The sequence below is a fragment of the Meles meles genome, chromosome 13 (assembly GCF_922984935.1).
Source record: "Meles meles chromosome 13, mMelMel3.1 paternal haplotype, whole genome shotgun sequence".
NCBI classification, from domain to species: domain Eukaryota; kingdom Metazoa; phylum Chordata; class Mammalia; order Carnivora; family Mustelidae; genus Meles; species Meles meles.
The window spans coordinates 14758321-14782190 of NC_060078.1; the positions used below are offsets into that span (position 1 = coordinate 14758321).

At 42.5% G+C, this 23870-nt stretch overlaps 1 protein-coding gene across 2 annotated transcripts in view; it reads left to right on the forward strand.

The window, feature by feature from the left end:
• The window catches only part of PRKG1 (protein kinase cGMP-dependent 1), a 1275046-nt gene that overhangs the window by 1028920 nt on the left and 222256 nt on the right, over window positions 1-23870 (forward strand). For both annotated transcript variants that reach the window (XM_046026825.1, XM_046026824.1), the window contains exons 6-7: window positions 13894-13971; window positions 23445-23539. In XM_046026825.1, the coding sequence (XP_045882781.1) occupies window positions 13894-13971; window positions 23445-23539 (173 nt within the window). The remainder of the gene's footprint in view (window positions 1-13893; window positions 13972-23444; window positions 23540-23870) is intronic.

Here is a 23870-nt window from a genome sequence, read left to right on the forward strand (position 1 = left end):
CGTGCGTTTCTCTGAACCTTGTCTGTGTTCTGTCACCAAGCACACGCCTCCTAATGTTGGTATTTTCCTCAACTGTGTTCATACACTCTTTTAGCTATGTGGGGGAGGGAAAATTTTCCTCAGACCTCTTAAGATTCCTGGCTGGGTCTGAAAATTAAGCCAACAAAGACAGATAAACAGTAGAAAAACATACAAATCTATTTAATATACGTTTTACTTGACATGGAAGCCTTCCTATGGGAATGAAGCGCCAAGGAAACTACTGGAGCTGAGTAGGGTAGGTTTGATGAGGGGTGGAGCCATGACACTGGTCAAAGATGAGGAGGTGAGTGTAGGAAACTGGGAGAAACGTAGCACGGCCTGTTGGTTAGGGTTCTACTCAGGATCTCTTCGTCTGCAGAGATAAGGATTCTCCTTCCCTGCGGGTATGAGGAGGACTCCTCCTATGTGAAGATTATATAACCTGTTTGAGGGGACAGGTCAGGGTGACCTTTCTGCTTTTGCTATTTGCCCAGATTCCTGCAGCTTAAAGTAGCCCATATGTCCTTTTGAACTGAAGGCGCCATATTTTGGGGTAGCTTTTCCCAAACCCCATCAGCTTCCATGAGGCTGTTCCCAGCCAGTATCTCTGGCTGAGGAAACTGTTTACCTTCCCATTGTAGGTCGTTCCGGTAACTGTGTTTTCTTGATTCTTGACTACAGTTACCATTATCAGGAATGTTCATTCTGAATCCAGAAACCTAAAAATACATGTGTAGCAGGGGCTTGGGGGGCGGATATGAAGATGGAAGAGTGTTTCCACGGCTTCTGTTCATGGGTTCACACAAGTTGTTAGCCCGTTGAGATACTGTCATTCCCGTCAGTAGTACCAAGCCCCCTGACTGCTGTCCCAGCTCATTCCTGAGGCCCCTGGATGTCCCCTTGGTCCAGGATGTTCCCAGAGCCCTACTTCAGCACACGTCCTTACTGATTGGACAGTGTGCCCTTCAAGTACTGGTTATTAGATACTCTCTGTGTCACTTTGCTGTGAGTCCCAGTAAACACACAAATTCCACATTCTGGAAGAAGCCTTTCTTCCTTTGTCTCCCAGTTAGAGGGCATATTGTGGAATAGAAAAGAGGGTGGGATCATACATGATTCCAAGACCCCAGCTTTGAGCAATACCCTTCTCAAACCTGTCTAGACAGAAACAAAATATCCGCAAGGTGAGAGGGATGTCCTCCAGTGTATAAAGGACTCTATCCTCCATCAGATAGTCTAAATCCTCTTGGCTTCTGCTCCTTTCTGTCCTCGGTGAGTCAAGATGCTCTTTCAACAGAATAGTGTCTTCTCAAAATTTTATTTCAAAAACCCAAGGAAGTAAAAGGTTGAGCAAATTCTATATACTTTTGACTTGCTCCACTACTTTTTTTTAATGGGGTTCATGAGAAACTCTTTTTCCTTTTTGAGTACCATAGTTATTCTACTTGAAACTTCAGAACATGTGTATACATCAGATAGTGACCCTGACATAGGAAATTGAATGCTTTCCTGTCACACGTCATAATCTGTCAGGGTGAACAGTTTCTAAGTTCTGCCACCACTAATTGCCTTTATAGATCAAATTGTTAAATTTGAGTAATGGTTTAATTATGTGGATGGGAACACCCATGTATCTACTCTATAAACAGTTTTATTTTGTTGTGAAATGAGCAGATGGGAGAGGAAGTGCTCCTTTTGGAGATTTTTTTAGCATTTTGTGTGCCCGCATGGTTTCACTCACTCTTTCATTCCATCGGACAGATCTGTCCACATCACAAATCTCTCACAGTAAAAACAGAGATTGAAAATCCATTTGGAAAATGACATCCTTGAGGAGCACAATTGAACATCCGATAAAACCCAAGCACTTTTGGAATTTGAGCTTCAATCTTCCTTCCCCTCTCTGGGATTCAGGGGAGGAGGCAGGCATGCCCTTGGTCACTGCCCTGCCAGCAGCTGTCTTTGAATCATAATGTCGGGAGGTATTCGAGAGGCTTAAGAGATGATGATGTGATCTTGGCCAGGCAAAGACAGGAAGACCTCAGGAATGTTTGAGATTCTGAGAAGGAAACCAACATTCCCTATCAGCTGAACAAAAACCTGTGTAGTTTTATCGTACTACGGGAAATGCTAAACATTAGGGAGGTAACTTGGGCACTTGGATATGCAAAATATACATGTAAATGGTTGCCTTTTGCAGATGCAGGAGGGGGTGGGTGGAGGGAAGGGACTAGAGGCCTGGAGAAAACAGAGATAAAGGAGGGCAAGTGCCATTTGCTTCTGTGTCCATGATGGATCCTTTCAAAGACCATCTTGTGTTTCAATTTCTATGCACTTTTACCAAAGTGAAACAACTAAAAAACCAATTCAACACTAGTGTCTTTTGTTAATGATAACAGAATTTCTAAGGGTGATTTCATGCAGCAGCAGGATGCCTCCCTGTTCTGCGGATATCATGGCTTTTGTAAAAAAAGGAAAGTACCATTTTATCAGGGGTGCTGTCTGGGTAGTAAGAATACATTTACATCAGGGCCTAGGATACACTGAAGTGTTCATATGACACATATAAAACGTGTATAAATCATACTGTCTTCACTTTCTGTGATGGTTTGGGCATTTTTTGTTCTAGTCCATTTAAAAAAAAATCGCCACTTGTAATCCACTAACGGGAGGTCGTGACATCTTTAACGGACTGCATTGAGCAAGGGGCACACAGCAGATGGAGGAATGGCTTTCCTTGGTCCCTTGGACTCACAAGGATGCCAAAGGGCCAGGAATTCCTGTTCATTATGGTGACAATCTTGTTCTTTTAAAAACCTACATCTGGGCCAACTGCTCTGTAGGGTCTCTTCATCTGACTCTCAGCAAGCTTATGGGCTTGCTACCTTCTGATATAAATCAAGAATTAATTTTCTAAGATAAACTTGTACGGTTCTAGGACTTCTGGCCCCAGGGATTTTATACCTGTCCTTCTCATCAGTGTGGAAGTTAGTAAGAATCTGCCCCAGGACCTTGGTACACCACGGGTGATTTACGAGTCAAGATGTCCTTGGGATCTGACCATACAGAGCTGGTCAGGACAACACACAGTGTTTCTCCTACTCAGTGTGGTCCTGGCTGATGTATAGATCAGTCCTTGGGTGTCAAGTACAGTGGGTGCCTCAGGAGAGGCAGGGTCTCCATAGCATCAGCAAAGCAGATGGAAATGTATAGAGTCACATAGTAAGGACAACCATAAGTTTCTAGGAGTTGGAATACATCACAGGACCTTAAGGGCAAATTCAAGGCAGAGGAGTTTGGTAAACGGTGCCATAAGCAAGTGAAACATGTTTCATCAAGGGCTGTGAAGACATGGAGGAATGTGCCAAGGGGTAGCTGTGTAGACGTAATCCTCAGTAATGGAATTGGGAGACTCATCATCATGGCGCCGGCTCTCTGTGTCTTAAAATGTCTTGGTGAGCTAGGTTGGTGTGGTGCCTTGAGTTAGGCAGGCTGTCTATCTAGAAATCTGAGCTATTGTATTGATGAAAAAGCCACATTATCTGCCTAAACTTAGGTTCCTACCAAAGTGTCTGGGTTCTCTGGGGGCCCTGTGAGTCTGCCCCTCAAGAGTGGGGATAAGTATAGCAGTCCTTTAATACTGCTGTTCTCCCCTCAGTGACATGACGGTCCTTGGGATCAGGGTGAGGCCCTCTTAAACCACATGCTGCATCTCGACTGAGGGACTGTGTCTTGGCTATCTCTGTAGGTTCAGTGCCAAGTGCAATGTCTCATTCATAGCAAGCACCTATAAACAATACTGGTTGAAATTAGTGAATGACCAAACCCGAACAAGGGTGTGTCTCTCATGTGGACCTGGAGTTCAGTCTTCGTGAGGGAGTATTTTATGGCTTAATTTGAGCAGCCTTGGAGCCCAGTTGTTGTCCACCCCAAGAAGGGTAAGAAAGAACTTGTTATAAATAAGGGACATCCTGAGTAGAAGACAAGGCATGGCGTTGATGTAGAAATAATCTGTAGTGAGGAAATGTATATCCCAGATGTCCATTTGGTTGAGACAAGATGGTGGTGGTGTGAAGGGAAGCTGTTAGAAAAAGTGTTCCATGCTTTGAGTTGTTCTTTTGCTGTTCTGGTTAATATGTGAATGGTGCTGTGAGGAAAAGTTAATTTTCTTTTAGAGGTTAGGAAGGAGAGTCGGCAAAAATTGTAACCCTAGTGAGGTTAAATATTATCTGAGAAAATGCTTCATAAAAGAACATGCCCTCTTGATAATTACTGATCTGTGAGAGCAAAATGCCAATTTGTGGAAACCTACATGGAGTACAAATACTGTCAGTTGTTACTAGAGCACTAGTTCTGTGATGAAGTACATGGTGACACGGACAGGGAAAGAGAATGAGAAAATTCTGGTTTACAGATGTGATCATTTCCTCCCCAGAAGATTTCACCAAAGACTTCAGATTGCTATCCTTGATTGCAAGGTGGAAAGTTGTATGTTCCTATTACGAGTAGCTGTCAGTCTCTCTGGTTACCACAGGTAATCTCAATCCACACATCTTTTTTTTTTTTTTTAAGACTTTGTTTATTTATTTGACAGACAGAGATCACAAGTAGGCAGAGGCAGGCAAGGAGAGGAGGAAGCAGGCTCCCCACCGAACAGCAGCTCAATGTGGGGCTCAATCCCAGGACCCTGGGACCATGACCTGAGCTGAAGACAGAGGCTTTAACCCACTGAGCCACTCAGGGGCCCCATCTTTTTTTTTTTTTTAATACATTTTTTAATATTTTATTTATTTTATTTGACAGAGAGGACACAAGTAGGCAGAGAGGCAGGCAGAGAGAGAGGGAGAAACAGGCTCCCCACTGAGCAGAGAGCCCTATGCGGGGCTCGATCCCAGGACCCTGAGATCATGACCTGAGTGGAAGGCAGAGGCTTAAACCACGGAGCCACCCAGGTGCCCCCAGGCGCCCCATTTTTAATGGGCTCTTTTACCACATACAGAAGTCTTGGACCAAGAATACTTTGTTTCTTGACTGCCTCATTGGTATGTTTTTTGATGACTGAGCTGTCTGGTGATCTTACTTTGCATTAAGAGCTCTCATCTTTGAAATAAATCTGAGCTATCAGGGAAAAGGAAGAATTTCCTTTGAGGATGTTGCTGATGGGGGATCCAAAAATGGCAGATTCCAGTATTTCTAAGAAAATTGTTCTACCTGATTCTGAAAATTGTTACGCCTGTTCTACCTGATGTCCTACTCATCCTCTAAGATAAAACTATCCTCTGAACAAATGAGGCAGGAATCATGACTCAAGACTCCTATTGTTCTTAACTCACTAATTTTCCGAGTGTCATTCCCTGTTCGAAGCCTTTGTGAGAGGTACCGCGTCATGTGAAGATGGTTCCTACTTGCCGTAGTTATCTTTCTAATCAATAACCATTATCATTAGTGGTCTCTATTTGTGCCTTAATCATTAGGATGGCATCAGTTAGTAGATGTTCTGTGCTGTAATAAAGACTGAAGGAGGGCCACCTGGCTAGCTCAGTGCGTGAAGCGTCTGCCTTCAGCTCAGGTCATCATCCCAGGGTCCCAGGATTGAGTCCCACATGGGGCTCCCTGCTCAGCGGGAAGCCTGCTTCTTCCTCTGCTTTTGTCTGCTTCTCCCCGTGCTTATACGCTCTCTCTGTCTCAAATAAATAAAGAAAATCTTTAAAAAATATAAAGACTGAAGGATTAATCCAATCTTAAGCTCAAGTATAAAGGGGCCTAATTGACGTTAATTTCTGACTGAGATAATTTAGGTGAAAATTTACTTAAGAATGGTACATTGTGTATTAGTTCCTAATAACAGAGATTCAGTTATAAATTATATGTCGTAGTGGGGCCAGAAAATAAAACCAGCAGCTAAGACACAGCTTCTTTGATATCCGTATTTGGTCTGATCTTAAAAACAGTAGAGGAGGGGCGCCTGGGTGGCTCAGTGGGTTAAAGCCTCTGCCTTCGGCTTGGGTCATGATCTCAGGGTCCTGGGATCGAGCCCCACATCAGACTCTGCTCGACGGGGAGCCTGCTTCCTCTTCTCTCTCTGCCTGCCCCTCTGCCTGCTTGTGATCTCTTTCTCTCTGTCAAATAAATAAATGAAATCTTTAAAAAAACAAAACAAAACAAAAAACGGTAGAGGAGTCCTGCGAACTCACAGGGAGCACCTACCAAGCCCTCCAAGTGCCCCTTCAGTGTCGTGCTGCGTCAGCACGTATGTGGAGGATGTTAAAAAGTCTAAATGGACATTTACATGTTAGGGTTGAATTCTGAGAAACCAGAGATTTACAGATTAACAAGCAAAGCCACACCCATTCTTTCTAGTAGCAGAGAGAAGACTGGCTTTTCCCAGCTCACCAGTTCCCACCGTGGGGGCCATTGATTGCTTCCGTGGCGATGCGCTATCCCTTCTCTTCCTCTGCCCAGCGCTCTACTATTTGGTTCCTTCTCTCCTCCCCAGTTCAAAAATGGAAGGGTCTAGACCAAATCTGTCCTTTATCGAGGTTCTATATCGCATGTCTCCCTTGTGCCAGGGATTGTTCTAGGTGAATCAATGGATGGAATCTAAGATCTCCTAAACCCTTTGCATGGTGGGTAATGAGGGAGGAGTCCAGAGAGCAAATCACAAAAGAAAGATCCTTTCCGATCTTGAAGGTGTGAAAGAAGGCCTTTCTCTCTGTGGTTGTGCCCCCGCAGTCAGGAAGGCAGAGAAGCAGCACACACAACAGGGGAAATGGGCAGAAAGTGGGTGAGGTAGAGGCATGTGCTCAGAGTGGTCTGGAAAGACCTTGTTTAGACCTAACAATGAGAGCAAGACCATGACAAGGACCTCGAGGAGAGTGTTCTAGACAGGCTGTGTGGGTGAGATTGGGAAGGGATGAGAACTGGAAGGTAGGTGGGAGCCAGGATGCAGAGAACTTTACAGACCATCCTAAGTAGTTGATGATTTTAATGGCAGCAAGAAGCCACTGGAATATTTTCAGCCACAGAGTGATTTCAGTGGCTATGCTCTTTGCAAGGTCACTTAGGCTGCAGAGAGAAGAACAGATGGAGTTAGGGGGAGGTGAGGCGAGGGGCAAGGGCTGAAGCAGGGAGGCCAGATGGGGGATGTTACAAAATCCAAGATGTGGTGCTGGCTTGGACTGGGGCGTCAACAGTGGAAACAGTGAGAGACAGCGGGGCTTGGCAATCATATGGAAGGTAGGCACTTTACTAATAGCAGTGCCAGAAAGCTGGGGATTAAGGAGGGCTAGTTCAGTCCTGAGATTAACTGTTTTCAAGACCTTATTCTATCTCCGCTGCTGTCTCAGACACGGAGGATGTGACAAGGTGTGCAGAACCAGACGCAATCCTTGCCTTCAGTCACATTTAAAATCTGGTGAAAAACAATATTAAAAATAATCCTGTGGATGTCTGGGTGGCTCACTCAATGAAGCATCTGCCTTCAGGCCAGGTCATGATCTCAGGGTCCTGGGATCAAGCCCCAGGTCGGGCTCCCTGCTCAGCGGGGAGGCTGCTTCTCCCTCTCCCACTCCCCCCTGCTCTCTCATGGTGCTCTCTCTCTCTCGCCAATGAATAAATAAAAAATCATTAAAAAAAAAACCCTAATCCTACAAATAAACACCCACAAGCTCAGCAAAGAGCAGTGCAGCAAAGCTGTGTCTTCGTAAAATCACGGAGTAGGAGAGCTGGTGCAGCCAGGGTGTGTCCGGGGAGGCTAGGATGGGAAAGACAAGCAGCCTGCAAGGAGGCCAGAAGCAGCAGGGTTGCAGGGGGTGGTGCTTGCACCTGGTGGGAGGAAGGGAGCGTGGTATGGATGAGAAACGGACCCAAGGGGTGGGTTGTGCAGTGGGGCTACAGGATGAGGTGAGCAGGAGTGAGAAGAGGTGGGAAAGGGGGATGCTCAGCAGACTGAATGGACTTGCAGGCAGCGTGTAGGAGTTTAGCTTTTCTCCTAATGACCATGGAAACCTTTAAAGGCACCTGCCTAATTGCTCAGGTTTCCACTCCTTCTAAATGCCCCATTTTTCTCTGATTTAATTTGAAATGAGAAAATGGCCGAGCTGGCAATGACCTTCAGAAAACAATGAAACCGCTGGCATTTGAGGAACATGATTAGAGAGACTCTCGAAGAATCAGCACCATCATCTTCCCCTTGGGTGCAATTGAACGTTTCTGATGGCAGGGTCAGAAGTCCTGGTGTGATGGCCCCGTGGACATTCACTTTTGCAAACTTGTACCACCTCTGGCCACCATCCCCTCGGCTCTTCCCTAGACGCTGGACTCTCCCCTCACCTCTCCAATGAGACCTCGAGGGTAGGGAGAAAGCTTCTGGCAAGCTCTGAACTCTGGGACCAGGCAAAGCCAGAGCTGCTGCGAGTAGCTGGGAGCCAGGACCAGTTGGGATGGAGCCCCCAAGTAGTCTGGTTTGGGGGACAGCATTGCTGTGTCCCAAGGCACCCCGAAGCATAGCTGCGTGAGATGTGCTTATTATGTTCTGTGGGTTAGGAATTTGGCAGAGTACGGTGGGTTGTCTCTGTTCCATGACATCTGGGACTAAGTGGGGATGGTTAAATGCTGAGACCTGACCCAGCTGGGAGTCTCCTGCACCCGTGTGTCTCTCTGCCGACTACAGTGACTGAGGTAACTCAGGCCTTTGCAAAGATGACCCCAGAGCCATTCAGCATCGCTTCCACACAGGCTGTTGTCACAGAAGAGCTGCTGAGGCCTCCCTGTTTCAAGGGGAAGGAAATTAGATGCCAGCTGTTCATGGGAGAACAGCCATGTCACAACCCAGGAGAGCCTGGGGAACGGACACCCTCCGGCGGCCATGTTTGGGAAATGCATCTCATCAGACCATCACAAAGCTGGTGGAGGCCCTCAAGTTCCCTCTTGGGCATCCTTGGAGCCCACCACCCTCCGTTTCTTCCACAGCGGCTTTGCCCATGCTCAGCCAGCCTCTGCTGATGGGTGCTCCTGGCATGCTGTGCTCTGCCCACTGTTCCACCTCAAAGCTGCTTGGACCTGTACCACTGCCCGCTGACCCCATGGTGCCCACTGAAACCCTGGATCTCTTTCTACTTGCTCTGGACAGTCTCCTGGGAAGGCTGCCTCCCTCTGCCTTACCACAGTGCTGCAAGGATGTGAAGACCACTGGCCTGACTTGAGACTTTCCTCTTCATGGTCTTGCCCCCCACTTTTATCCGCCCTCCTTCCACAGCCAGCCCTGCCCTGACCCTTCAGAGACTGCTTGGGTTGGTCCATGAGGTAGATACCCTGTTGGGTGACTCTTCAGGCTTTCCTTCCCATTTTCCCACTTCAAGAGGTTTGCTTTCATCTGAGTGGTTTCCTTGAAGGCATTATGGAGTGATCTGGAGAAACAAAAACCATTTGGAGTATTCAGGTTCGTCTTGCCAAGCATTCATTTAAGAATGGAAATGCAACTCATAGGAGACCTATGGGGACAGTTGGCAAGGATTCTGGATGAGAGGCTGCCCTTCTCTGCCTGTGACCCCACTGCGAGGCCTGGAGCAATGGACCCATCTTGTGAGGGCAAACTAGCAGAAGAAGGGCGGGAGCCCTTTCTCTGTGGGGCACTCAGTGTCCTTCCCATGTAAGCCATTGACTTGAGGAGTGTTTAGAGAACACCCAAGTGCTCTTCTCAGTCCAGGGGAACAGCAGGTAATGTAAAATTTCCTTTATGGAACTGATACTCCGGAGAAGGAGACGGTTGAGGCTAACGCACATGGGGCTGATGCATTCCACCTGCTCCCAGGCTTGCTTTTCCCTTTCCCTGGACCCTTCTCTCTGTCCAGAGTTCTGACCTGAATGGGAGGCCTCCCCTGTCCATGTTCAATGGCGAGCCCCAGTTGGATACCAGAGGGTAGCGAAGAGAGAGGTTAGGCTCCTTCTGAGCTAGGCTGGGCTTGGCAAGGGAGCCTCCCTTTTCAGTAGCCACTGCCTCAGCTCTCAGCAGGGTCTGTTAATCCTCCTCTCAGATTCCCTAACCTTCAGCTTTTCTTGATGCCCACACTCCTGTCATTCAGTCCTCTGCAAACCTTCCTGTCCTGAGATAGCTCCTTCTGAGCTCTCTGGGGTGCAGGGACATCTCAGGCACCAGGAAGAGCCTATGCAGGGGTCCTGAGATGGGTCTGGGTGTTCAAGGAACATCAGGAAAAGGGGTATGAAGAGAAAAGACATAATGCAAGGGAGGGAGGATGGGTGGTGAGGTCCATGAAGTGAAAAAGCAGAAGCCATTAGTAACTTGCAACCTCTGTGGTGCTTCAGTGCCCATGGGCACAGAGGGTCCCCTGCAAGGGTGTGAGCCCAGGAGCAGCAGGTGCTGACTGGGTGTTAAAGAATTGCCTGCATGATAGGTGGGAAGGGGGACCTACAGGGTCAGGTAGGAGCAGATATCACAGTCAGGAGGGGACTGAATGGACTGGGCAGGAGAACATGGCATCCGTAGCAGGAGATGGAGGAGTCATTGAGTTCTGGATGTATCCTGAAGGTGGACCAGTGGGGCTGCTGACAGTGGTGGGCCTGAGAGACAGAGGAGTTCAGTATGACTCCAAGATGACTGGCCAAGTACCAGGAAGGATGCAGTTGGTGTCTCTGAGGCAGGGAAGGCATGGGAGAGGCAGGGCTAGAAGAAGGAGGTCAGGAGTTCAGTTTCATACATATGAAGCTTGAAGTCTGTGGAAGACTGTGTTTTCATAGCCCTGATGCATCCCATCTTCTTGGGTTCACTCCTTTGTGCAGTCCCCTCCTCTTGCATCAGGACTGGCCCTGGGACCTGCTTGAACTCATTAGATGCACAAGTCTGAGCCTTGGGAAGGCCTGGGGAGTAGTTTTGCCCCCCAGCAAGATAATTGACAATGTCTTATGACATTTTTGGTTGCCACAACTGGGATTGGCATCTAGTGGGTAGAGGCCACAGAAGCCACTAAACGTCCTACAGCTCGAACTGAATGTCCAGGATAGCTCCCAGCAACAGAGAATTGTCTGTGTCAAAATGTCAGTGGTGGTGTGCCTGAGAAACACTTGCCTTCATACTTTTTAATATGGTACTGATAATTTTGGCTTTCTGAAAGGAAATGACAATCATATGGGTGGGAATATGTTTTTAAGGAGGAGAAAGTAAGAAGAATGACTCAGACTAGTTAAGGATTCTTCCAAGTTTGGTGTTTTTTATTTGCATTTTTCTACTTTTTCCAAAATAATAGTATTTCTGCTACTATTATGTGGGCATAATAAGCTACCAATTCTCTTCTTTTCAGAGAGGCTTTTTGCCGCTCAGTAAGCTGCAACTAGTCTGTCTGTCTTTCTTTTTCTTTCTTGTTTCTTTGACAGAAATCACAAGTAGGCAGAGAGGCAGGCAGAGAAGGAGGGGGGAGCAGGCACCCCACTGAGCAGAGAGCCCCATGCAGGGCTCGATCCCAGCACCCTGAGATCACGACCTGAGCTGAAAGCAGAAGTTTAGCCCTCTGAGCCACCCAGGTGCCCCCCTCATACTTGTTGGGGCTGAAGAATCTCCTCCATGGGGAAGCCCTGGGAACAGAGTGAGACAATACAACAGACAGCACAGAAGCCCTACTGACATAAAATATAGCATTTGCACACTGGATTGTCTGGGAAGTTTTGAGAGGTTTTGGATGAGGAAACAAGTGAGAAATATGACAAAGAGTGAGGTAAATGGAACTAATATAATACTCTCATTACCAATGATAAAAATATAGATGCGGGAATGTGGCTTAGGTGTCAGAACAGCCTTACTGAACTGGATGTATTTGAGTGGATATCCTTGCCCTGGGGCAGAGGCCCAGCAGAGGCAACTTCACTCTGCTTTCCCTGGAGAATACACAGAGAATGTAAGCCTCTGTGGAGAGCTCACACCCACTTGACAGAGACTAGGGGCTGAGGCGACCATATCTAGCTGAGGACTTGCAAATGTTCTCTGGTATAGAGTGGGGAAGGGAAGAGAGAGGTCCTGGATTTTGTTAATGGAGCTCCATTCATGGCAAGTGGGGAAAGATGCTCCAGTCTGCCCCCCTACCCTACTAGTACAGATTGTAACTCCTCCCTTATCTGCTTTAGCTACTACCTGTGCTAATACAGTAGCTACTGGCCATGTGTGAGCTACTGACCTTAAATGTTCAGTTTCTTAATCACACTGGCCACATTTTACTGCTCAGAAGACCCTTGTGGCTAGAGGGTGCTGCACTGGACCATGTCTGTCGACCATTTACACCCTCGGAGAGAAAGATCCAGTGGATGGTACTGCTCTGAGATTTTTGTATCTCTTCTTTGTATCATCAGTGTCTATAACCAGGCCTGACTCAGAGGCACACAGAGATGTTTGTGGAATTGATACAGGAAAGAAGACTCTTGTGATTATTGCTTTTCACACCTGCATGTCCTAAAGATTTTTCCTTTCCCTAATAGTAAGAAGTGACATGGAGCATGGGTATCTTATTAAATGAAATAGATCAGTTGAAAAATATGCATTCTATAATCCTATTTTTTAAAACTTGTTATGAATTTAAGAAAAAAGGTAAGATTAGGTAGTATGTTAATTTTCTAGATATGCGAAGGAAGATATGGTTATTCTCAATGTCAAGTACTAAAAAAAGGTGGTGTTAACAGTAAATAGACATGGTATTGAAATAAAAGGACAAATCACAGCTGTTGGCCTCGTGGCTACTGCATGCAAACCATGAAATCTGTTTCCTAAGGAGTGTGTAAAGTAATGTTTTCCTTCCCCCAAAATGGCTCCCTTGCTAAGCTGCAGAGAAGAATGTGGCCAGATGGCACAGTCTCATTTTTCTGTTATATCTCCTGACCCAGCAATATACGTTTTTTCCCACGTCGCCTTAGAGAAATTACTTTTGTTCACTGCAGAAGTAATCTTTACCCTGGGAATGGACCCAGTGACTGTGACCACATCCCAGCCACGACTGTGATCATCCTCTTGCAGCCTCACCTTCCTTCTCATTTGCTAGTTGATGAGCTCACAGCTGCTGGACCAGAGTTCAGTCCATAAAATGAAGACATTCCGTCCAACAGGGCCAAATCTAAATTACCAAAATAAGAATGTTTAAGCATGAAGCTGTGCCTTAAAAAGTAGCTAGGGCCATCTAACCCACACCAAAAATCATCCTTGTTTCAGAATAAAATCTTGAGATGCCAGAGTAATTTCTCAAGGAAAAAAAAATCTTATCAATCATTACAAGAATACTAAAAATGAAAAGGAGAGATAAAATAGTACAGATAGACCAGTTTATTTATCAGCTCCGCTGTTTTAGTTCATGTTCAGTTGATGGAAGAAAAGAATATATTTATTTATTTATTTATTTGACAGAGAGAGAAAAGAGAGAGATCACAAGTAGGCAGAGCAGCAGGCAGAGATAGAGGGGGAAGCAGGCTCCCCGCCAAGCAGAGAGCCCAGTGCGGGGCTTGATCTCAGGACCCTGAGATCATGACCTGAGCTGAAGACAGGGGTTTAACCCACTGAGCCACCCAGGCTCCCCAGAAAGGAATATTTTTTTCCAACTCTTGAAATGAATGAATATAAATAGCTGAATATAATCATCCAGAAAAAATAGCATTAACAAAATAGTTTTAAACATGAGCGTGATAAAAATGATTTCTCTGTAATTACTTCATTCATTGACTCTTATTCTTAAATCATAATGGATTCTGGGCTTGGGTAAAATTCCACTGGGATGAATGAGTTCCTGCAGGGCTGATATTTGAAGAGATGGATGGAGCTTTTGTTATAGTATTCCCTTCTTAATGTTTTTTTTTTTTTTTTCTGTTGCTATTTCTGTTTTTTAGACCCACTATGAGAACGGGGAGTATATCATCAGACAAGGTGCGAGAGGGGACACCTTCTTTATCATCAGCAAAGGAACGGTAAGCCCCTGCAGCACGAGGGCGGTACACAGTGGGGCAGGGGGCCTGGGGTGCATGAGTCACCCCAGAGATGCACATGGTCTTGAGAGAGAAATATTTGACAATGGATATTCCAAAAATGATGCCAGAGGAAGAAAAACTGCAACTCTGAAGGCCAGAGAATAGCTTGCATTCTGTAATTTAATAACCATAGCACTAGATGCTGCTGATATGTCTGCATAAATGGGAAGATTTCCGTAATTTCTATAATTCAACAAGAAAAAGACTAAGGTCACTTTAAAATTCCTCAGCAGTAAAAGAAAACCCAAAATCCCAAAAAAACTCCCTCGAGTTATTAGGAGCAGGAACATTGCTATCTTGAAACACCTGGGCTTTGAAATCAGGTAGCCCAAGTGTGAATTCCACTAGGAAACTTACCAGTCTCAGTGTCCCTAGCCAAGTTGCTTAGCACTCTGATGACAAAAAGGTATAAATACACTGATGTTTTATTGTGTCTTCGTAAAGAAATACTGAGTGGATACTGAGAAACTATTAGAAGCCGTAAATTATAAGGGAAGGGATAAGTAGGGGCTGGACCCAGGGATAGGAATGAAAAATCATAATTTATCCACTTGTATTATTTTTCAGTTATCAGTATTCTAAATCTTTTAACTTTTATTTAAAAATGAAATAATAAGTTAACTGAATTGGAAAATGGAGACTTGTGTAGATGAATACTCTAATACTCCAACAAATAGCTTTCATTTCTTTAAACAGTGAAGTCACAGTTATTTTTGTGTTTAAGTGTCCTTGCCCTATGACTAATGACTAGAACCTACTTTGCTTCACCATAAGACATGCTTAAGAGGAATTTGGATGTACTAAGCCCAGGAAGCAATAGGAAAGGAAATGCCAGTGGAAGGGGATTTATATAGCAGTTTCATTTTTATAATTGTTACTTTGAAATATAACTTTAGGGACACCTGGCTGGCTCTGTTGGTAGAGCAAGTGACTCTTGATCTTAGTGTCCTGCGTTCAAGCCCCATGTTGGGTGTAGAGATAACTTGAAAGGTAAATAAATAAAAATGTTGAAGAGTTTTTGAAAATGTAAGTAAACCTCTTTCTTCGAACTTAACAGATATGACTGACTCTAGGACTGTATGGCTCCTACTAAAATAGGAAAGAAAGATGTACAGCACTGCAGTAGGCAGGATAGGTGAAAGATTATAAATCTTACCAGATCACATTTTCAATAATCCTCTCTGGACTGATTTTGAATCACGAATGTGTCAGTGTTTACACCAATGACTTGTCACAGTAAACTGAAGACAGCATTCTTTGTGCTTGTCTCATACCTTTTCTTTTGACTGATAGCAGAAAGCCTGAGACAGAAATGTCAGGTGCCAGCATCTTACAGACATCAAGAAATGACACGACTGACCACAGTTACACTTAAAACTGTATTTTGAATTTTCCAATGTTAGAGGCTAAGGAACCTTGACATTGTGTGGTTTATGTGTAAGGTGTTGGAGTTTTACCATTTGCTGTTTTCTTTCTTAACATTTACTAAAGGATCAGGGGAAATTGAAAATCCTCATGGTTAGAAATGATTCAGTAGGTCACAGGGGAATTTTTTTTTGTCCCAACAATCTGGATTTATTTTTTCTTTATTACACTGCTAATCCTTTGCCATCATGGAATGATACATTTATCCGTTTAAGATGAATTTCTGACAGACTTTTTTGATTACACCATTACGGTAAATTTCAAGTACTACCTAAAGGAAGTTGCTATTTGTAACCAGTTTCAGTTGCAGACAGATGCATTAGTGTGCTGCTTTATGAGTTTTGTAAGATAGGTAAATGGAAATAGTGAGGAAATGCACCACAGGAACCTGTTCCCTTGGCAGTATTTCAGAGGACCATGGGGATTCTGGGAAAAAAGTAGAAAGAATATGTTAGACTCTTGATACAGTCAAGATTTTTTTTTAAACTAGCCATAGATTTTTCTAAGGCTGGTTTTCATGTCCTACAACTTAGCTACTATGATTTTTAATTACATGAATTATATGATAATTAATAGATGGTATATTAGTATATTCTATTAATTCTGTTATGCATGTATTAGGATCAGTAAGTTAGGTCTTAAGACACAGGAGATTAACACACTTAAGTCCTGAGGGAGGAAGAGGAGAGAAATGTAACAAGAGTGCCTTTAAGTTAACAAGCAGCTAAGTTATGGAACTGGAATTTTCTGAATCTGTATGCTTTGCTTTAGGTATACAGATGCAAACTTGTTTTCATATGCATTTTAAAACTTACAAAGAAAAACCCTGGAGAAGATGGTTTTCTTATTTCCATTGAACTGGCTTTTCCTTGGAACACGTTGTAAAACATGAAACAGAAGGCTAGAGTGACCAGTGGATTTCCCCAGTTCAAGACATTTATTGAAGCACAAAACTTTTTTTTTTTTTTTAAGATTTTATTTATTTACTTGACAGACAGAGATCACAAGCAGGCAGAGAGGCAGGCAGAGAGAGAGGAAGGGAAGCAGGCTCCCCACTGGACAGAGAGCTCTACGCGGGGCTCAATCCCAGGACCCTGAGATCATGACCTGAGCCGAAGGCAGAGGCTTTAACCCGCTGAGCTACCGAGGCACCCCCACAAAACTGTTTTTATTCTCCCATGAAACACATCCGCACAAAGAGGAAAACTCTGAAATACTTATTTTCCCCCATTAAATGTGCACAAACTGATTTTTCTACAACTTGGGCACCATGCTTGCAGTGATACCTAAAAGACTTGAGTAGAAGCTGAGATTGTTCTATGTATATATGTATATTCCAGTTGCCTGGAGACTTGATGCTCCCTTCCCCCAGCAATGAACTATAAAACATCCAAGAATTCACAACAGAGCAATGAAACATATCTTTGATAAAAGCTGTAGCTGTGTTACATCCAAAAAGGTACTCTCTCCAAAATTGAACAGAATTGGTAAACAAAATTTCAGAGTTCCAATAACAATTCAGATGTATTTGGATTTTCTGATTCTATTCAACATACCTTGTATGCTACCATTAGAAAAAAAAATGTGATTCAAAAGTTCTTGTCCCTTAAATGCCACTTAAAACGACATGGCTTTTCTTAGAATTAACATGTGTTTAAGCATGTTGGTTAAACAAATTGGCTTAACATGATATTTGTTGTTGAATATGAAAATTATGGAAATTTTATTTGTATATGGATACATAAGAGTGAAACATGAGAAGCTCTTCCTTTTTTAAATTTTTATTTTTGTGTTTTTTTTAAGATTTTATTTTTTTATTTGACAGAGAGGGAGATCACAACTAGGTAGAGGCAGGTAGAGAAAGAGGGAGAAGCAGACTCCCTGCTGAGCAGAGAGCCGGATGTGGGGCTTGATCCCGGGACCCTGAGATCATGACCTGAGCTGAAGGCAGAGGCTTAACCCACTGAGCCACCCAAGCATACTTTTTTTTAATTTTTAAAAAAGATTTTATTTATTTGACAGAGAGAACAAGCAGGGGGAGGAGCAGAGAACCAGGAAGAAGCAGGCTCCCTACTGAGCTAGGAGACTGATGCAGGGCTTGATCCCAGAACCTCAGGACCATGACCCAAGCCAAAGGCAGCTGACTGAGCCACTCAGGCACCCCAAAACTCTTCCTTTTAGATCAAGAACAAGACAAAGATGCACATTATCACCTTTTATGTTCAGTGTGGAACTAGACACCTCAAACATTGCATTAAGTCAAGAAAAATATATCTAGAAATGAAGAGATAGAACAGTAATTATATATGTAAATCTGAAAGAAACAGGGATGTCTGTAGAAGAATTAATTATATATAATAGGTAATATCTATAAATATATATATAATGTATCCATGTAATGGGATAATATGCAAAGACAGCAAGTGAACTACAGTTATGTATATGAACTTGGAAGAATTGGATAAGTATCCAATATAGCACTGATCAAAAGAAGCAAATTGCAGAAGAATATGTGTGCAATGCTGTTATTCTTACAAAGCTCAAAACCAGGCAAATACATGGTATTTATGCATGAAATGAGATGTGAGTATATGTAAGAACATGCATTAAATTGCAAACATTAGAAAGGAGATCACGAACGTAGGATTCACGACAGACATGTTGGAAGAGTGGGTTAGGACACATGGTGGAAAGAGACCGATTTACTCCTGTGTTACACAGAGGGTTCAATTGTCAAATCAGACTCTTAGGAATCATAAATCCTGCCCACACTGAATTTAACTCATAACTAAATACAGGCAAGCTTCAAGTTCAGAAAAAGATATTCTTACCCGGTACATGTCCCGAACTACCAGATAGATATAGTTCCTAAAGTGTCCTCATTCTGCACCAGGAGGCATTTTTGGTGTGAGAATAACAGAGCCAATTTTTGAGTCATACATGCAGGATATTGTTTGTAAGGGGAACTACTTTGCTCCTGGAATGCCTTGGTTTTGGTAATCTATTAGTCACAGAGGTAGGAAAATGATGACCTCACTAACCCTCATTCTCCAGGTGGGTTTTCCCCATAAATCTGTAAATTCCAGGCTTTTTTCCCCCCAAAATAAACATTGCTTTGTTTATAAAACGTGCTGAATGTGTACTAAAACATTTTCTTTTCCTTTTGAATTGTTTTTGATTAAACATGCATGCTGATCTTATTTATTGAAGACTTTGGTAAAAGATCAATTTTATACGTCTTTTTAAAAGTATCTAATTTTTATTTTGGTTGTTATTTTTTTTAATTATGCATATGGTTAAAAAGTTTTAAAAACTCAAATTATGAGACTACATATATGCCTTATAGAAAGTTAGCATATAGATAAGTAAAAAGAACATTACAATACACACTCTCTTTTGTCTGCCTAGAAGTAAAGAAGCTTATGCTCTAAATAGCATTTTTTTTTAAAGATTTTATTTATTTATTTGACAGAGAGAGATCACAAGTAGGCAGAGAGGCAGGCAGAGAGAGTGAGAGGGAAGCAGGCTCCCTGCAGAGCAGAGAGCCCGATGTGGGACTCGATCCCAGGACCCTGAGATCATGACCTGAGCCGAAGGCAGCGGCTTAAACCACTGAGCCACCCAGGCGCCCTCTATATAGCATTTTATAGCAACAGTGAGAGAGCAGTAGTAGTGATGGGGATATTTCTTTTACAGTAAAATGCATGAATTTTCAAAGTAGGTGAGAGAAGTAGAAAAGGGGAGAAGTATAGGAAAAGTAACCAACTTTTATGAGCACTTTTTATTTTTTGTCAAGATTTCTTTATTTGAGAGAGTGAGTGCACATGAGTACATAAGCAAGGGGAGGGGCAAAGGAAGAGGGGGGAGAAAATCCCAAGGCAGATTCCTTGCTGGGTGGGAAACCTGATTCAGGGCTTGATCTCAGGACCCTGCGATCATGACCTGAGCCAAGATCAAGAGTTAGACACCCAACAGACTGAGCCACCCAGGTGTTCCAAGCTTGTACTTTTAGAAGGATGCTTTTCATAGATTTTCTCATTTAATTCATGCACATACACACACCCTCTTTTGAGATCAGCCTTCCGTGTTTTGGACAAGGTGATGAGATAACAGGGGTTCAAACAGACTGAGTATTATCTTTAAGGCTCTGTAGTTAGTTCTTTCCCATAGCATTGTGGATTATAAAGTACTTTGAGATTTCCGGGGAAATAATAAGTAATCGAGGCCAAGGTCAGAGAGGCTATCTCTGTGTATGTAACTTTCTCTACCCTGACATTTTTTTTTTTAAAGAATTAAAGATGCAAATGTCCATGCCAGGTGTCTGTGCATATTTACAAATGATTCATTATATATACAAAGAAACAGTGTGGCCGTTACAACCTAAAAGGAAAGCTTTTTTTTTTTTTTTAAGATTTTTATTTGTTTATTTGACAGAGAGGGATCACAAGTAGGCAGAGAGGCAGGCAGAGAGAGTGAGAGGGAAGCAGGCTCTCCTCCGAGCAGAGAGCCCGATGCGGAACTCGATCCCAGAACCCTGAGATCATGACCTGAGCCGAAGGCAGCGGCTTAAACCACTGAGCCACCCAGGCGCCCTAAAAGGAAAGCTTTTATTCTTGCTCTTTGAACTGCTTATCTTTTCACATATATGGATTTTTTATTCTTGCTCTTTGAACTGCTTATCTTTTCACATATATGGATTATCCAGATAGGTTTTCCTTCACACTTGTCATATAAGCAGAAAGTGGTCTATTCTGTAGGTGTCCAACTTTTTATAGCTCTGTTATTGCATTTCAGTAACATTTTTGTGAAGAATATTTCCAAAGCCACTGAAATCTCCCCATGTCTTGCGTAAGTCTGCCATTTGGAATTTCTTAATCATTTTTGTTGTTGTTAACCAGATGGAAAAGATACAATTATGTAACATATCCTTATGTCTGATTTTGAATTAATGATCTTATAGTATATCACACCTTATTTAATGGCTGTTTTGGTTTTGGTTTTTTGTTCTTGTTGTTTTGTTTTGTTTTCAGTAGTGATAATAATCTTTACTGCCAAATAATCTTTAGTACAGATGAGAATACCGAGGTCCAGAAATAAAACAATGAATTATTGTGTGCTGAAGTTTGGTCTTCAAAACATTTGCATCTAAATCACCTGTATTAATCTTTTCAAATACAGATTTCCCAGTCCCACTAAATTAGAACTTCAAAAATAGGAGTCTGGTAGCCTTTGTTTCTTTCTTCCAAATTTTTTTTTAAGATTTTATTTATTTATTTGACAGACAGAGATCATAAGTAGGCAGAGAGGCAGGCAGAGAGAGAGAGAGAGAGGAAGAGAAGCAGGCTCCCTGCCAAGCAGAGAGCCCGACGTGGGGCTCAATCCCAGGACCCTGGGATCACGACCTGCTTGAACCCACTGAGCCACCCAGGCGCCCCTCTTCCAAGTTTTTATTTAAACTCCAGTTGGTTCATGTGCAGTGTAATATTTGTTTCATTGGTAGGATTTAGTAATTAATCACATTAGTGCTCATTCCAATAAATGGCCTTGTTTAATACCCATCACTCATTTAACCCATCACCTACCCACTACCCTTCCAGCAACCCTCAATTCGTTCTCTATCATTAAGAGTCTTTTTGATGGTTTGCGTCTTTTTCCTCCACTTTGTTCATTTGTTTTGTTTCTTAAATTCCACCTATAAGTGAAATCATATAGTATTTGTCTTTCTCTGACTGATTTCACTTAGCATAATACACTCTAGCTCCATGTACATCATTCCAACTGGCAAGATTCCATTTGCTTTGCTGGTTGACAAATATTCTGTTGTATATTTATACCACATCTTTATCAATTTGTTAATCAGTGGACATTTGGGCTCTTCCCATAATTTGGCTATTGTTGCTAATGCTGCTATAAATACTGGAGTGCTTGTATCCCTCTGAATCAGTATTTTTGTGTACTTGTGGTAAATACCTAGTACTGCAATTGCTGGATTGTATTCTGTAGTAGCTCTATTTTTAACTTTTTGAGGAAATGCCATACTGTTTTCCAGAGTGGCTGTACCAGTTGCATTCCCACCAACAGTGCAGGAGGGTTCCCCATTCTCCGTATCCTCTCCAACATCTGTCATTTCCTGACTTGTTAATTTTAGCCATTCTGACCAGTGTGAGGTGATAACTCATTGTGGTTTTGATTTGCGTTTCCCTGATGATGAGTGACTTGATCTTTTCATGTGTCTGTTAGCCATCTGGATGTCTTCTTTGGAAAAATGTCTATTCATGTTCTCTGCTCATTTCTTAACTAAATTATTCATTTTTTGGGTGATGAGTTTGATGCATTCTTTATAGATTTCAGATACTAACCCTTTATCAGATATGTCCTTTGCAAACATTTTCTCCCATTCCATAGGTTGCCTTTTAGTTTTGTTGATTGTTTCCTTCATTGTGCAGAAACTCTTTATCTTGATGAAGTCCCAGTAGTTCATTTTTGCTTTGGTTTTCCTTGCCTCAGGAGGTGTATCTAGTGAGAAGTTCAGTGGCCTTTATTTTGAATAAGACCCCTTACTCTGAAGTTTGAAAATCAATGAGCTAGTGTATTTCTTCCCACGTTTATAAAAGCCTCATTTGCATGCAAATGACCATCTCTGTGATATAGCTTGGTGTAAGAGGGTTAAAACCTGCATCCCTGTGGTTTTGAAACAGAGTGTAGAAAAGTAATGGAATGGATCAGTGGAGAATAGTAATTGAATACCCTCCACCTTGCACGTACATTCTTAATACTTATAAAAATCCTGGTCTTTGTCATCCATTCTCTAAACTGAGAAAGCTGAAGCATAGTGTTTTTAAATGTGTTTAAGTGTCTAGCATTGTCTTAAGAAATTAATTTTTTTCTGCTTCATTACATCTTCCAGGTAGGTGAGTTTTAACTATTTAACCATTCTAGAAGAAACATAGCCAGTATTGTGGATATTAGTAGAACTTGAAGTAGAAGTAAATTAACACAAAGGTACATTTATGTCTTCATTCATGCAACAGAAAGATTATTACTTTCCTTCCGTGGACTGTCAACCAGGTCAAAAGTCCTGTATGGGCCCAGATATCTTGTTTAGGTAATAAAGCTTTTCTGTTCCAATAACTCACAGCTCTTTTATTAGGTGCTTATAAATCATAGACAATATCAAAGATAAACCCATGTTTTTGAAGAGCACACTTTTAGGTAAAAAGGGAAAAAGATATACATGTAATTCATAGACCTTTAAAAAATGAAATCCTTCTGAATGAAGCATGCAGACCTTAAGGACTGTCGTGGGTTGGAGACTGTAAGAAGGCTTCATGAACATGGGAGTAGATTTGGAATGGAGTGTGGATTCTTGGGAAAACGAGACAGGCGTTGTCTTAGAGGAATGGGGACATGCATGCGAGGTACACAGAAGGATTCTTATTGCAGAGAAGAATGGAAACAATTTAAACTTCACCTGTAGGGAACTGGATGGATAAACTTATGGGAAGGTAGACAGCATGGACGCATTCAATAGAGGAACGAGATTTCTATGTAAGAGCATGGATAAGCAATAAAACGATGTTATGAGAAAAAGTGTAAGTTGCAGAACGATACACACTGTCTTAGGTTATTCATCTACTTTTAAAAATTCAAACATAGAAACACATTAAAAAAGATTGGAGGAATGCTTACTTAATTCTTTATCATGCTTGCCTCATAGGAGGTTGGAATGAGGATTCAGATTTCTGAGTAATTTATTACTACTTGAAAACAGCTTGAAACAGCATAACAATATTTGGAGGACATTTCTCGTGGTTTGCATGGAAATTTGTGATATGACTCTTTGGTCCTTTCAGTGTTAAGGTCCTCATGGTCTTCATAAAAGTAAGCTTAAAAGAAGAAACAGAAATGGAATTAACATCATCAGTTAGTGTTGATTTGATCAGTCACTGTGTGCAGTGGACATAGACATTCTTTGTTTTTCTTTGTAGGTAAACGTCACTCGGGAAGACTCCCCCAGTGAAGACCCCGTCTTTCTTCGAACTTTAGGGAAAGGAGACTGGTTTGGAGAGAAAGCCTTGCAGGGGTGAGTAGATGACGTGTTACACAGTTTCTGTTTCAGTGTCGCGTAAACTCCCATCTCACATATGGAGCTCTGAGCAAAACAGACTATTTACTGTTGATCCTAGTATCGGACACAGACCCTTGATGACTGTTTTTATTTTCAAGTAGACTTGTAATGCATTTATATAGGCTTTGGGATTAATTGATGAACTTATATAATATCATTTTTATATTAATGGGGAAATTCCTGGCTTTGTGCTCCTTATCTATGATCTCTATAAAGACACTAAAAGAGAGGGGGAAATTTCTGCTAAGCTTACTTTGTGCCGCAGTTTTGCTCTGAATCTTAGGAA